General features: G+C 44.8%; 1 protein-coding gene across 1 annotated transcript in view; it reads left to right on the top strand.

Moving 5' to 3' along the window:
- LOC111971838 (metalloprotease TIKI2-like) overlaps nt 1–12,541 on the top strand; it is a 50,413-nt gene extending 37,872 nt beyond the window's left edge. The window contains exon 5 of the mRNA XM_070446358.1: nt 12,430–12,541. Within this exon, the coding sequence (XP_070302459.1) occupies nt 12,430–12,541 (112 nt within the window). The remainder of the gene's footprint in view (nt 1–12,429) is intronic.
- The last annotated feature ends 3,937 nt before the right edge of the window (nt 12,542–16,478 follow it).

Genomic DNA, 16,478 nt, shown 5'->3' with positions numbered 1-16,478 from the left:
CTCTCATTCTCTCTCTCTCTGAAACACACCACAGTGACCAATGCAGTTGAAACACATTATAAGCCACATAATAATTCACATTTCCTGTTGGTGTTCTCACTGTACCTCTGGGAAGGGGCATGTTTTTTCCAGTCAGGGTGGGATGGGTGGTCTGTAGAGGCGAAGCCACGGCAGGGTCAGGCTGAGCAGAGGCCCTGCCAGATTGAACACTAGTCCACCCAATCAGGCTGGCTTAAAATATATAAATGAAATAAATGCATTTGATTTGTTGTTTGTGTTGTCTCCGAACTAATCAGAAATGTGTAAAAATGCACTAGTAGGGTCCTGGGATCTAATTGGTTGTACCCCCTCCCCCCACACACACACGTACCTACTAGCTAACTGTGCTAAAAATTGTTTTAACCCTCTGCAGTTCTTTGCTAATGCAAACTAACGCTAGCTAGTCACAAGTTATGGCAAAACAAAGTTCACTCATGCGCTTTTTCAAATAGCCACTGATGGAGGATGAAGACACAACACCTGCTCTACCTCCATCGGCCGAGCCCAATCCTTCAGTCGTCGTCAGCCCTTTAGTAGGCTAGCTTGTGATCCCATGAGGAGATTAGTATGACTTCCACAGCACAGCTAGCTCACCATCCCCAGGCCCGCCTCATCACGGTGAGCATGTCATCATCACAAGTCCACCTGTGGATTTGTCTGCAGTTGGACGAACCACCCACACAACCAAAAGTGATCAATGAAAAATCATTTGTAGAGAAGAATCGTGATCATGTCAAAGTGGTTCTGGACATTGTTATGTTATGCGCTAAACAGGACATACAGTTGAAGTCGGAAGTTTACATATACTTAGGTTGGAGTCATTAAAACTTGTTTTTCAACCACTCCACACATTTCTTGTTAACAAACTATAGTTTTGGCAAGTCGGTTAGAACATATTCTTTGTGCACAACACAAGTGACACAGCTTGTAAAATTCCAGAAAATTATGTTATGGCTTTAGAAGCTTCTGATAGGCAAATTGACATCATTTGAGTCAATTGGAGGTGTATCTGTGGATGTATTTCAAGGCCTACCTCCAAACTCAGTGCCTCTTTGCTTGACATCATGGGGAAATCAAAAGAAATCAGCCAAGACCTCAGGAAAATAATTGTAAACCTCCACAAGTCTGGTTCATCCTTGGGAGCAATTTCCAAACGCCTGATGGTACCACGTTCATCTGTACAAACAATAGTACCCAAGTATAAACACCATGGGACCACGCAGCCGTCATATCAGCTACAAGCTAATTTAGCCATTTTTTTGCCGCTGCTAGTAGCTTTTACCTTCTGCACAGACACCAGCCCTGTTATTAGCCTGGATATTACTCACCAATTTACCAGCATCGGACTGTCTCTCGACAACAACGCCGGATTCCTGCCGTAATCCCTGAGCCACTACTTCTGATCCTCACAGCTAGCTTGCAGCTAGCGCAGTTTACTAGCGCCCGCTGCCACGAAGCTAGCACCAGTTAGCAAACACAATTCTACAATTCACAACCTCTCTTTCGCCATCGCCATCCGGCTTGGATTCTCTGTCGACACGACCACGTCTGAGCAGACCCCCTCCGTCTGAGCAGACCACCCCGGGCTACTAACTTTAAAACGCCGCGTGCTAGCTTAGTGGAGGCCTCCCTGCTCCATCTACGGCTGCCCCTGGACACTATGATCCTTGGCTACATAGCTGATGCCGCTTGACTGTCCATTAATTCACGGTACTCCATTCTGTTTATTTGTGTTTTATCTGTCGGCTCTGTGCTTTAACTCAGGATCTGTGTGTAGTTACGACCCTCTCTGCCTAGTCGTCGCCATTTTTACCTGTTTGTTGCTGTGTTAGACTAGCACCCTGTTATTGCTTGCTGTTATCTTACTGTTGTTTTAGCTAGCTCTCCCAATCAAGACCTGCAATCACTTTATGCCTTATTGTATGTCTCTCTCAAATATCAATATGCCTTGCATACTGTTGTTCAGGCTAGTTATCATTATCATTGTTTTGGTTTGCAATGGACCCCGTAGTTCCACTCTCCGTACCCTGGATACCTCCTTTGTCCCACCCCACACATGCGGTGACCTCACCATTGAGACAGCATGTCCAGAGATAACAACTCTCTTATCATCACCCGTGCCTGGGTTGCCTCCGCTGTACCCGCGCCCCAACCAATAACCCTGTCTGCACATTATGCAGAAATCTATTCTACCACGCCCATAAATCTGCTCTTTTATTCTTTGTCCCCAACGCTCTAGGCGACCAGTTTTGAATGCCTTTAGCCGCACCGTCATCCTACTACTCCTCTGTTCCTCGGGTGATGTGGAGGTAAACCCAGGCCTGCATGTCCCAGTCACCCTCATTTGTTGACTTCTGTGATCGAAAAAGCCTTGGCCTCATGCTGTCAACATCAGAAGCCTCCTCCTAAGTTTGCCTTACTCACCGCTTTAGCACACTCTGCCAACCTGATGTCTTGCCGTGTCCGAATCCTGGCTTAGGAAGGCCACAAAAATTCTGGGTTTTCTATACCCAACTATAACACTTTCCGTCAAGATAGAATGCCAAAGGGGGAGGAGTTGCAATCTACTGCAGAGATAGCCTGCAAAGTTCTGTCATACTTTCCAGGTCTATGCCCAAACAGTTTCGAACTTCTAATTTTAAAAATTAATCTCTCCAGAAATAAGTCTCTCACTGTTGCCGCCTGCTACCGACCCCCCTCAGTCTCCCAGCTGTGCCCTGGACACCATCTGTGAATTGATCGCTCCCCATCTAGCTTCAGAGTTTGTTCTGTTAGGTGACCTAAACTGGGATATGCTTAACACCCGGCAGTCCTACAATCCAAGCTTGATGCCCTCAATCTCACACAAATCATCAAGGCCCACCAGGTACAACCCTAAATCGTAAACATGGGCACCTAATAGACATTATCCTGACCAACCTGCCCTCCAAACTACACCTCTGTGTCTTAAATCAAGATTCAGCGATCACTGCCTCATTGCCTGTATCCGCCACGGGTCCGCGGTCAAACGACCACCCTCATCACTGTCAACGCCCCCTAAAACACTTCTGCGAGCAGGCTTTTCTAATCGACCTGGCCCGGGTACCCTGGAAGGATATTGACCTCATCCCGTCAGTTGAGGATGCCTGGTCATTCTTTAAAAGTTACTTTCCTCACCAATATTAGACAAGCAATGCTCCGTTCAAAAATGCAGAACCAAGAACAGATATAGCCCTTGGTTCACTCCAGACTGACTGCCTCGACAGACAAAAACATCCTGTGGCGAACTGCAATAGCATCGAAGAGCCCCGCGATATGCAACTGTTCAGGGAAGTCAGGAACCAATACACGCAGTCAGTCAGGAAAGCAAAGGCCAGCTTTTTCAAGCAGAAATTTGCATCCTGTAGCTCTAACTCCAAAAGTTCTGGGATACTGTAAAGTCCATGGAGAAAAAGACCACCTCCTCCCAGCTGCCACTGCACTGAGGCTAGGTAACACGGTCACCACCGATAAATCCGTGATAATCGAAGACTTAACAAGCATTTCTCAATGGCTGGCCATGCCTTCCTCCTGGCGACGCCAACCTTGGCCAACAGCCCCCCCCCCCCCCCCGCTGCTACTCGCCCAAGCTCCCCCAGCTTCTCTTTACCCAAATCCAGATAGCAGATGTTCTGAAAGAGCTGGAAAACCTGGACCCATACAAATCAGCTGGGCTTGACAATCTGGACCCCTATTTCTGAAACTGTCCGCAACCATTGTCGCACCCCTATTACAGCCTGTTCAACCTCTCCTTCGTATCATCTGAGATCCCCAAGGATTGGAAAGCTGCCGCGGTCATCCCCTCTTCAAAGGGGGAGACACCCTGGACCCGAAACTGTTACAGACCTATATCCATCCTGCCCTGCCTATCTAAGGTCTTTCGAAAGCCAAGTCAACAAACAGATCACTGACCATCTCGAATCCCACCGTACCTTCTCCGCTGTGGCAATCCGGTTTCGAGCCGGTCACGGGTGCAACTCAGCCACGCTCAAGGTACTAAACGATATCATAACCGCCATCGATAAAAGACATTACTGTGCAGCGTCTTCATCGACCTGGCCAAGGCTTTCGACTCTGTCAATCACCATATTCTTATCGGCAGACTCAGTAGCCTCGGTTTTTCTAATGACTGCTTGCCTGGTTACCAACTACTTTGCAGACAGAGTTCAGTGTGTCAAATCGGAGGGCATGTTGTCCGGTCCTCTGGCAGTCTCTATGGGGTACCACAGGGTTCAATTCTCGGGCCGACTCTTTTCCTGTATACATCAATGATGTTGCTCTTGCTGCGGGGCGATTCCTGATCCACCTCTACGCAGACGACACCATTCTATATACTTCCGGCCCTTCTTGGACACTGTGCTATCTAACCTCCAAACGAGCTTCAATGCCATACCAACATCTTCCGTGGCCTCCAACTGCTCTTAAACGCTAGTAAAACCAAATGCATGCTTTTCAACCGTTCGCTGCCTGCACCCGCACGCGCCGACTGCATCACCACCGTGGACGGTTCCGACCTAGAATATGTGGACATCTATAAGTACCTAGGTGTCTGGCTAGATGCAACTCTCCTTCCAGACTCATATCAAACATCTCCAATCCAAAATCAATCAGAATCGGCTTTCTATTCCGCAACAAAGCCTCCTTCACTCACGCGCCAAACTTACCCTAGTAAACTGACTATCCTACCGATCCTCGACTTCGGCGATGTCATTACAAAATAGCTTCCAATACTCTAATAGAAACTGGATGCAGTTTATCACAGTGCCATTCGTTTTGTTACTAAAGCACTTTATACGACCCACCTGCGACCTGTATGCCCTAGTCGGCTGGCCCTCGCTACATGTTCGTCCGTCAGCACCACTGGCTCCAGGTCATCTACAAGGCTATGCTAGGTAAAGTGCCGCCTTATCTCAGTTCACTGGTCACGATGGCTACACCCACCGCAGCACGCGCTCCAGCAGGTGTATCTCACTGATCACCCTAAAGCCAAAACCTCATTTGGACGCCTTTCCTTCCAGTTCTCTGCTGCCTGCGACTGGAACGAATTGCAAAATCTCTGAAGTTGGAGACTTTTATCTCCCTCAACAACTTTAAAAAATCTGCTATCCGAGCAGCTAACCGATCGCTGCAGCTGTACATAGTCCATCTGTAAACTACCACCCAATTTACCTACCTCACCCCCCATACTGCTTTTATTTATTTACTTTTCTGCTCTTTTGCACACCAGTATCTCTTCTTGCACATGAATCATCTGATGATTTATCACTCCAGTGTTAATCTGCTAAATTGTAATTATTCGATTTATTGCCTACCTCATGCCTTTTGCACACATTGTATATAGATTCTCTTTTTTTTCCTACCATGTTATTGACTTGTTTATTGTTTACTCCATGTGTAACTCTGTGTTGTCTGTTCACACTGCTATGCTTTATCTTGGCCAGGTCGCAGTTGCAAATTAGAACTTGTTCTCAACTAGCCTACCTGGTTAAATAAAGGTGAAATAAAAATAATAAATAAATAAAAATACCGCTCAGGAAGAAGACGCGTTCTGTCTCCTAGAGATGAACGTACTTTGGTGCGAAAAGTGCAAATTAATCCCAGAACAACAGCGAAGGACCTTGTGTAGATGCTGGAGGAAACAGGTACAAAAGTATCTATATCCCGGTAAAATGAGTCCCGTATTGACATAACCTGAAAGGTCGCTCAGCAAGGAAGAAGCCACTGCTCCAAAACCGCCATAAAAAAGCCAGACTATGGTTTGCAACTGCACATGGGGACAAAGATCGTACTTTTTGGAGAAATGTCCTCTGGTCTGATGAAACAAAAATAGAACTGTTTGGCCATATTGACGATTGTTATGTTTGGAGGAAAAAGGGGGAGTCTTGCAAGCCGAAGAACACCATCCCAACTGTGAAGCATGGGGGTGGCAGCATCATGTTGTGGTGTTACTTTGCTGCAGAAGGGACTTGTGCACTTCACAAAATAGATGGCATCACGAGGAAGGAAAATTATGTGGATATATTGAAGCAACATCTCAAGACATTAGTCATGAAGTTAAAGTTTGGTCGCAAATGGGTCTTCCAAATGGACAATGACCCCAAGCTGGCTTCCAAAGTTGTGGCAAAATGGCTTAAGGACAACAAAGTCTAGGTATTGGAGTGGCTATCACAAAGTCCTGACCTCAATCCTATAGAAATTCTGTGGGCAGAACTGAAAAAGCCTGTGTGAGCGAGGAGGCCTACAAACCTGACTCAGTTACACCAGCTCTGTCAGGAGAAATGGGCCAAAATTCACCCAACTTATTGTGGGAAGCTTGTGGAAGGCTACCCGAAACGTTTGACCCAAGTTAAACAATTTAAAGGTAATGCTACCAAATACTAATTGAGTGTATGTAAACTTCTGACCCACTGGGAATGTGATGAAAGAAATAAAGGCTGAAATAAATCATTCTCTCTACTATTATTCTGGCATTTCACATCCTTAAAATAAAGTGTTGATCTTAACTGCCCTAAGACAGGGAATTTTTACGAGGATTAAATGTCAGGAATTGTGAAAGACTGAGTTTAAATGTATTTGGCTAAGGTGTATGTAAACGTCCGACTTCAACTGTAGCACTATGTGGACATGGGGAGAGTGAAGAGGCCCTTAACAAGGGCAACTTTTAGAAAATGTGCAATTTGTTGCTCTAGACGATTTTGAATTTTTGGATCATATTTGGATAAATATGATCCAAAAATTCAAAATCGTCTAGAGCAGCTGTCCGAAGACGATAGACTCATGAGTCCAGACATTCAACACGAGCTGCTTGGGACGGCAGCCTCCCTACTATTGCGCAAGATCAAAGCAGAGCTCTGTGAATTGCCAAGCACCTATCACTATAATATCTCTGTTGAGGATGCTGAATTAACCATGTTTATTCAGCAACTGCTTCGAAAAGCCGGGGGAGGTCAGGAATTCCCATCCCTTATTGACATACAACTCTCCTTCCGTGGCCTCCAACTGCTCTTAAATACAAGTAAAACTAAATGCATGCTCTTCAACCGATCGCTGCCTGCACCTGCCCGCCCGTCCAGCATCACAACTCGGGACAGTTCTGACTTAGAATATGTGGACAACTACAAATACCTAGGTGTCTGGTTAGACTGTAAACTCTCCTTCCAGACTCACATCAAACATCTCCAATCCAAAGTTAAATCTAGAATTGGCTTCCCATTTCGCAACAAAGCATCCTTCACTCATGCTGCCAAACATACCTTCGTAAAACTGACCATCCTACCGATCCTCGACTTCGGCGATGTCATTTACAAAATAGCCTCCAATACCATACTCAATAAATTGGATCCAGTCTATCACAGTGCCATCCGTTTTGTCACCAAAGCCCCATATACTACCCACCACTGCGACCTGTATGCTCTCGTTGGCCTGCCCTCGCTTCATACTCGTCGCCAAACCCACTGGCTCCAGGTCATCTACAAGACCCTGCTAGGTAAAGTCCCCCCTTATCTCAGCTCGCTGGTCACCATAGCAGCACCCACCTGTAGCACGCGATCCAGCAGGTATATCTCACTGGTCACCCCCAAAACCAATTCCTCCTTTGGCCGCCTCTCCTTACAGTTCTCTGCTGCCAATGACTGGAACGAACTACAAGAATCTCTGAAACTGGAAACACTTATCTCCCTCACTAGCTTTAAGCACCAGCTGTCAGAGCAGCTCACAGATTACTGCACCTGTACATAGCCCATCTATAATTGAGCCCAAACAACTACCTCTACCCCTACTGTATTTATTTATTTATTTATTTTGCTCCTTTGCACCCCATTATTTCTATTTCTACTTTGTACATTCTTCCACTGCAAATCTACCATTCCAGTGTTGTACTTGCTATATTGTATTTACTTCGCCACCATGGCCTTTTTTTGACTTTACCTCCCTTATCTCACCTCATTTCCTCACATTGTACATAGACTTATTTTTCTACTGTATTATTGACTGTATGTTTGTTTTACTCCATGTGTAACTCTGTGTTGTTATATGTGTCGAACTGCTTTGTTTATCTTGGCCAGGTCGCAATTGTAAATGAGAACTTGTTCTCAACTTGCCTACCTGGTTAAATAAAGGTGAAATAAATCAATAAATAAAATAAATTGACATTTTAGACAGCTGCCATCCTGACATTTTCCCTAACATCAATAGACTACTAAGTGCCATCATCACCCTCCTATGACTTCATGTACTGTTGAGAGACTATTCTCCCCTACAGGCCGTATCAAAACATCCAGCAGATCTTGAATGCTGACTGCACATATCAACAATCTAGCCCTGTTGTCCTTTGAAAGGGAACTCAGTGACTCTGGACTATAATTAAATAATTTTCAACACCAAGCTTAGGCGTCTATGCCTTGTATTGTAAAACGTGAAGCACACAAAAAAGGTAAGCCTGAATACTGTTTATTTATGATTTAGCATAATGTTTTCATGCCTGCCTTGGTAGGCCAGGCCTATATGTGTTTAATAAAAAATTAGCTACTGTGTTCATACCCTGCATGATATGAGGCTATGTATGATGTGTTCATGTTTTCACGCCTACTTTGGTAGGCCAGGTTTATGTTAGATGATTCAAGTGAGCTAGTGTATTCCACCCACCGTGGTATTATGTTTAATGATTTCATTTTTCATGCCTGAATGCCTGTAGAATAGCATTTGCTTATTCAAAGTGAGCTATTCACTTCATATGCAGTACAGTTCAAGATAGGCCTAAAGTGTTTGTATTGTAACATGTGTGTCTGTTTATATATGGCAAAGAGTGTGCACTTTTGGGCTTAATGAAAACACTTTCAGGGCTTTCTATTCCTGCTTGCTTCTTTGTGCAATAAGCTGTTTGCGCATATTCCAATCCAGTGCCGAGCTGGTGTCTGGCCGATGCGCTGACCATGGTCCTGGAATCCACCTGTGGTGCCTGTACTGTAGCACAATCCTTTGAGTGTGAGTGGCAGATCTGATCTGATAATATGTTGATTATTTCATGAGTTTGGACTGAACACTTCATCCATTATCTGTATTTTGTGACAGTATAATTTTTCCCATTTTATCACTGCACTTGTCTGCTGCTGTATAATCTCTCTCTCTCTCTCTCTCTCTCTCTCTTGCTCTCTTTCTCCTATTTCTCTCCTCTCCTTTCCTGTCCTCTCCTCTCCTCCTGTCTCTTATACACATCTAGATGTGTTGGACTGAACACTTCATCCATTATCCGTATTTTGTGACAGTATAATTTTTCCCATTTTATCACTGCACTTGTCTGCTGCTGTATAATCTCTCTCTCTCTCTCTCTCTCTCTCTCTCTCTCTCTCTCTCAATATGTTGTTGATAGACATGTTGTGCATTTCATTATGTTTGTTTACTGTCTGACGTGGACTCAGACAGTCGGCCTGTTTTGTCAGCAGTGTTGTAAGCGGTTGTGTAGTTGCGCATTTGCGCTGCCTACTTGGTAATAGTCTAGGGCTTGTTTGTCAAGGGAAATGTTAGGTTTATTTTGGTCAAATGTATTCTGTGTTATGTGTTAAATGATGCCATGTGATTGCACTCATGTTTACTTAAATATGTCTGGGTATTTTTGCTGTATTTCTGCTGGAAAATGTATGCCCAGCCACACAGCAATTTCTACCTACGCCGCTGGTTATATGAGGTAGCGGCTGATTGATRGCAGACAGGAATGTGACTCAGTGATTTCCTGAGCATCCAAAGTTTCCCTGCCTGGAAACATGTTGTCTGTCAAGGCGTGATAAGTAAACATCTCAGATCCAAATCACATACAGTGCCTTCACAAAGTATTCACACCCCTTGACTTTTTCCACATTTTGTTGTGTTAGAGCCTGAATTTAAAAAGTATTAAAATGAGATGTTGTGTCACTGGCCTACATACAATAACCCATAATGTCAAAGTGAAATTATGTTTGTAGACATTTTAGAAAATTAATTCAAAATGAAAAGCTGAAATGTCTTGAGTCAATAAGTATTCAACCCTTTTGTTATGGCAAGCCTAAATAAGTTAGAGTAAGGTCACATACTAAGTTGCATGGACTCACTCTGTGTGTAATAATAGTGTTTAACATGATCAACACATCTTTGTACCCCACACATACAATTATCTGTAAGGTCCCTCAGTCGAGTATTGAATTTCAGACACAGATTAAACCACAAAGACCAGGGAGGTTTTCCAATACCTCACAAAGAAGGGCACCTATTGGTAGATGGGTCAAAATAAAAAAAAGCAGACAATGAATATCCCTTTGAGTATGGTGAAGTTATTAATTGCACTTTGGATGGTGTATCAATACACCCACTCACTACAAAGATTCAGGCATCCTTCCTAGCTCAGTTGCTGGAGAGGAAGGAAACAGCTCAGAGATGTCACCATGAGGCCAATGGTGACTTTAAAACAGTTACAGCGTTTAATGGCTGTAGAATAAAAATATTATAAAAACATGCATCCTGTTTGCAACAAGGCACTAATGTAATACCACAAAAACATGTGGCAAAACAATTAACTTTTTGTCCTGAATACAAAGTGTTATGTTTTGGGCAAATCTAACACAACAAACACATCACTGAGTATCATTCTTCATATTTTCAAGCATAGTGGTGGCTGCATCATGTTATGGGTATGCTTGTCGTCGGCAAGAGCTAGGGAGTTTTTTGTATAAAAAGAAACGGAATAGAGATAAGCACTGGCAAAATCCTAGAGGAAAGCCTGGTTCAGTTTGCTTTCCAACAGACACTGGGAGACAAATTCACCTTTCAGCAGGACAGTAACACAAGGCCAAATATACACTGCAGTTGCTTACCAAGATGACATTGAATGTTCCTGAGTGGCCTACACTTTTGAATTAAATCAGCTTGAAAATGTATGGCAAGACTTCCAAATGGCTGTCTAGCGATGATCAACAACCAACTTGACAGAGACTGAAGAATTTTCTAAAAAATAATGTACAATCCAGGTGTGCAAAGCTCTTAGAGACTTACCCAGAAAGACTCCCAGTTGTAATCACTGCCAAATGTGCTTCTACAAGGTGTGAATACTTATGTATATATAAATGAGTTATTTCATTTTCAATACATTTGCAAACAAAATTCAAACATGTTTTCTCTTTGTCATTATGGGGTATTGGGTAAAAATCAGTTTCGTCCATTTTAGAAGTGCTCAGCATATGTGTAAACTCATTCAAAACTGTTGGAAAAGCATTCCAGGTGACTACATCATGAAACTGGTTGAGAGAATGCCAAGAGTGTGCAAAGCTGTCATCAAGGCAAAGGGTGACTACTTTGAAGAATCTAAAATCTCAAATATATTTTAATTTGTTTAACACTTTCTTGGTCACTACATGATTTCAAATGTGTTATTTCATAGTTTTGATGTCTTCACTATTATTCTACAATGTAGAAAATAGTAAAAAAATTAAGAAAAACCCTTGAATGTGTAGGTGTGTCCAAACTTTTGACTGGTACTTTTTTAAAGTTTTTTAATTTGTATAAATTTTTACCCCCTTTTTCTCCCCCAATTTTTGTGGTATCCAATCGCTAGTAATTACTATCTTGTCTCATCGCTACAACTCCCGTACGGGCTCGGGAGAGACGAAGGTCGAAAGCCACGCATCCCCCGAAGCACAACCCAACCAAGCCGCACTGCTTCTTAACACAGCGCACCTCCAACCCGGAAGCCAGCCGCACCAATGTGTCGGAGGAAACACCGTGCACCTGGCCCCCTCGGTTAGCGCGCACTGCGCCCGGCCCGCCACAGGAGTCGCTGGAGCGCGATGAGACAAGGATATCCCTACCGGCCAAACCCTCCCTAACCCGGACGACGCTAGGCCAATTGTGCGTCGCCCCACAGACCTCCCGGTCGCGGCCGGCTGCGACAGAGCCTGGGCGCGAACCCAGAGACTCTGGTGGTGCAGCTAGCGCTGCGATGCAGTGCCCTAGACCACTGCGCCACCCGGGAGGCCCCTTGACTGGTACTTTTGACTGATATTTCTGTATTTCATTTTCAATACATTAGCAAAAATGTGTCGTTATAGGGTATTGTGTGTAGATAGGTGAGAAAAACAATATAAATATGATTTAATCAATTTTGAATTCAGGCTGTAACACAACAAAATGTGAAATAAATCAAGGGGTATGAATACTTTCTGAAGGCGCTGTACGTTATAACCACCTCACTTAACATCGCTCTCTATGACTGGGTGTTGGTATGTTGTGTGTGTGTGTGTGTGTCATAGGGAGGCTTGTCGGGGCTTACAGGAGCGTAAGTGGAGGCCTCTCACTGAACCCTGCTTTAATATGTTCCATGCGTCTCTTCCCTCTGTGCCCTGTCCCCAGTTATACACACCCAGAGGAGCACTTCAGCCCTGCTCACCCCCACCTCACACCCCCTATCAACTCCTTCCCCCTCAACACTCTGTGTTTCAGGCCTGACTCTGCACCTCTGTAGAAGTCGTGTATTATTAAAGATGAACTCAAACTGCCTCAGCTCTGAGTCTTTTCCTATCCTGAAGATAGGGGTCCATAACTGTTTGAGGGGTATTTAGCAGGGATGCTCTTAGACTGGCCCTTTTTTTTGTTCAATCAGTACTGATTGAGGTCTCAGCCTAGACTATTCCTCTACTGCCACTGACAGAGTCAGAGTGTTCATGACTTGGGTCGTCCGTCCTCCCCAACCCCCAGACTGATGTGCAAACCGCCAGTTGGAGCTCTTGAAACTGAGCTTCTCGTAAACATTTACTGGGGTGCACATAAATCCTCTGATTCCCGCTGTACCCCCGCGCAACCACATGGATCAACGCTCGTCCCCCCAGTCCCCCTGTCTCTCCCCAGGCCAGCAGGATGGGAGGTGGGGAGGGCAGGAGACAGGCTACACTGACATTAACAAGGCCTCAAACACACAGGCACTGGTACTAACTCACTGAGGTATGTGGGGAGAAATGACAGCACAGCAGTTAGTCCAAAGCCCATGTATCCCTGTTTAAATGCAGCACTATGTTCAGATCTCTTCATTGATGGAGTGTTTCATGAGAACACACTGATCCCTGGGTCCATCTTGGCTCTGGGTTGACCCAGTAATGGAGTGGTGAGGTCAGGGCTGGATGGGATAGCAACACTGCTCACCATTGTCAACATCATTGTTATCAGTAGGAAGGAGATCCCTCACAGTGATTTGAGGAAGGTCATGTTGCACTCCCCATCCTGTCTCTGTAATGGATTGGCAAGGGTGTGACTAGAACATACTTATGTTATAAGGTGTACCCTGTGGGAATGTGTACGTGTGTGTGTGTGTGTGTGTGAATATGAATGCGTGCCTGCAATGGTGTGTGTGTACATGTTCAGTACATGTCTGTGTGCGTTCCTGTGTGTTTGGCTGCATTTGAAATACCAGGCCAGGTTTTTTTAGAAGAACACAGTTCAGCATGGAGGCAGCGTTTAGAAACCCGATCCCAAAACAACAGCAACTCAGGCCTTCAATGGGAAGACTTAATACCACAGAAAAGACGCTACGACTATGAAAGTGTTTCACTTTGTTAAAATCCCAACTGCTAATCTCTGGGCGATAAACACATTCGACCTCCACTGTTGGCCAGGAGAGTTCAGGAATTTGCTGCATACAAAGGTTTCCTTCCCAGGCCTTGCTTAGAGCAGAAATTGAATTGACTGAGGGAGTAGGCTGCCCCTTAAATTACCCACATCCCACAATCCCCCACACATCCTCCTCCCTTCTGTGTTGTGCTACATGACTCTGGCTGATTCCCTGTGACTGGCTGAATGGTGGAGAGCAGGCTAGTGGTTGTGCTCTATTGTTCAGGCTAGTGGTTGTGCTCTATTGTTCAGGCTAGTGGTTGTGCTCTATTGTTCAGGCTAGTGGTTGTGCTCTATTGTTCAGGCTAGTGGTTGTGCTCTATTGTTCAGGCTAGTGGTTGTGCTCTATTGTTCAGGCCAGTTGTCGTGCCGGGAATTGGAATTATGGAATTCCGCTCCCCTTCTTCTGACGTGTGACCTCGATAGGCCTTACCCTGAGACCAGGAAGAGAGGAGGGAGAGTACAGAGAGAGAAAAGGAGAAAAGGAGAGGGAAAATAACAGAGAGAGAAGGATATACAGAAAGAGAGATTAGTGATGCACCGATATTACATTTTTGGCCGATTACATCAGATACCGATAACCGATATTTAACATTTTAGCTGCCTCTTAAGCATTCTAGTACAGTTAAATAGTTAACACACACACGGACGCAGCGGTCTAAGGCACTGCATTTCAGTGCAAGAGGCATCACTTCAGTCCCTGGTTCGAATCCAGGCTGTATCACATCCGGCCGTGATTGGGAATCCCATAGGGCGGCGTCCGGGTTTGGCCAGGGTAGGCCGTCATTGTAAATTAGAATTTGTTCTTAACTGACTTGCCTAGTTAAATAAAGTTTACACACACACACACGCGCGCACACACACACACACTGACCAAAAAGTTATTTTGTTGGCATTTACGTATGTCCCCATTACCAGTAAAACATAATCAAATCCTATTTCTTTCACTTACTTGCTGTGCTGTTTCATTGTTCATTTGTTCAGTCGTTTCATTCTCAACCAGGATTTCATCATACATGTCAAGCAGTGAAGTTTCAGCTCTGTCTGTCTGTGGCCTCTCTCCCTCCATGCGTACTGTTACTGTGTCCGTTTCCATCTTGTTCAGCTGAGTATGTAGCATTTCACGTAAACCCTGTTTCTTGTCTACATCGAAGTAGCGGTCCTTGTACATAGCATCGAGCATGGTGGCGACACAGTAAAGAGAGAATGCAACCGAATCGCTTATTCACAGCCTGTGTTGACAGCGTTTCAATGCCATGACAGAGGGTATCACGTCTGCTGCAGGCGCAGTTGATGAGCTTATTTCTCGAGTCAGTTGTTCGAATGGAGCTGGCTAGCGTGTTCATGTTTCCAAGTTTTAAACATGTTCTCAAATGCCACTGAAATGGCAGCAGCGGTATGAGAACCAGCACATTCATGAGCATGCAATACGACTTTCCTCCGTACGAAATCCTCAACAACCCACTGTGCTGTCAGACTCAGCATGGTCATGGGGCAGATATTGCTGGTCCAAATGTCCAAATGTGTAACATCTGAAAAATAGTGCACCTGTTAGTGTGTACCGGTGCTCGAGCAGTCAGGCGAAAGCCAACATCACCCACGACAGAGAACGGTTGATTGTCAAGGGCAATGAATTCCATTATCTTGGCGTTAATGTATTTCGTCTTTGAGTTGTCCAGCTGAAATGTTCTTACTCTTTCAAATGACTGCTCGACATGTTGACTACTCGAGCCACACAGCAGACATTGTGGGCTAGGTTAGGAATGCTGTGTTGCATGTGTAGCGGAACATTTTACGTGGCGTCATTACGTCCTGTACCGACATTATATAGGTATGCATGTCAGCTTTGACATCGGTTTTGCATATCGGCGTTAAACTAGACATCGGGCCGATACCGATGTTGGCATTTTAAGCTAATATCGGCCAATTCCGATAAGTTCACCGATATATATTGCATCCCTAAGAGAGATAGAAACATAATAGTGGAGGGGAATGAGAGAAGAGGAGGAGAAAAAGAGGGATATTCAGGAGACCAACACCATTCAGTCAGTGCAAGAGGAAAAAGAGAGGAAAATACATTTGGATGTGGAAAAGAGAGGGAGAGAAAGGCCAAAAAAACACAGGAAACCTTTCACTTTCTCCACTGGGTAGGTTTTGCCAAAACAAAAGAGGAGATGCTGCTCTGCTCTGCAGTGAGATTTCTCTCCCCTCTTTCTCCTCTCATGGTTCAGGAGTTTGTTTTCCCCCCCTCACAGATCTCGCTCAATTTCACCTGTCATTCACCAGTGGAGTTGTGCCCCGTGTTTCTCTACCTCTCCCAAGGCAAATGTTCTCTACCTCTCTTTTGCGCTCACTGGAACAGTTTAAATATAATATCAAACATATGGCAGCGTTTATAGAAGGCAAATTAGTTTAGAAATCAAATTTACTTTAAGATTCCTGCAACCGTATTCCCTGAGAAGACTGATTGTTGAGGTAGAGACTGATGGGCAGTTTTAATTACATCCCCAAACAAAGAGAGGAGAGGAGGAGGTTGGGGGAGGGATAGGGAGAGAGCAGGGGTGAGAGCTGAAGGGGAGAGAGATGGTGAGAGCTGGGGATGAGCAGGACATAGGAAGGTAGAGAAGGAGAGAGCTGGAGAGTGTAGACCGGAGCAGGGAGATAACATGAAGGAGAGTGCAGGCCGGAGCAGGGAGATAACATGAAGGAGAGTGCAGGCCGGAGCAGGGAGATAACATGAAGGAGAGTGCAGGCCGGAGCAGGGACATAACATGAAGGAGAGTGCAGGCCGGAGCAGG

Source organism: Salvelinus sp. IW2-2015, linkage group LG13 (genome assembly GCF_002910315.2).
Source record: "Salvelinus sp. IW2-2015 linkage group LG13, ASM291031v2, whole genome shotgun sequence".
Taxonomy (NCBI): domain Eukaryota; kingdom Metazoa; phylum Chordata; class Actinopteri; order Salmoniformes; family Salmonidae; genus Salvelinus; species Salvelinus sp. IW2-2015.
The sequence above is the reverse complement of the archived record's forward strand: the minus strand, read 5'-3'. Positions and strand labels throughout refer to the sequence as shown.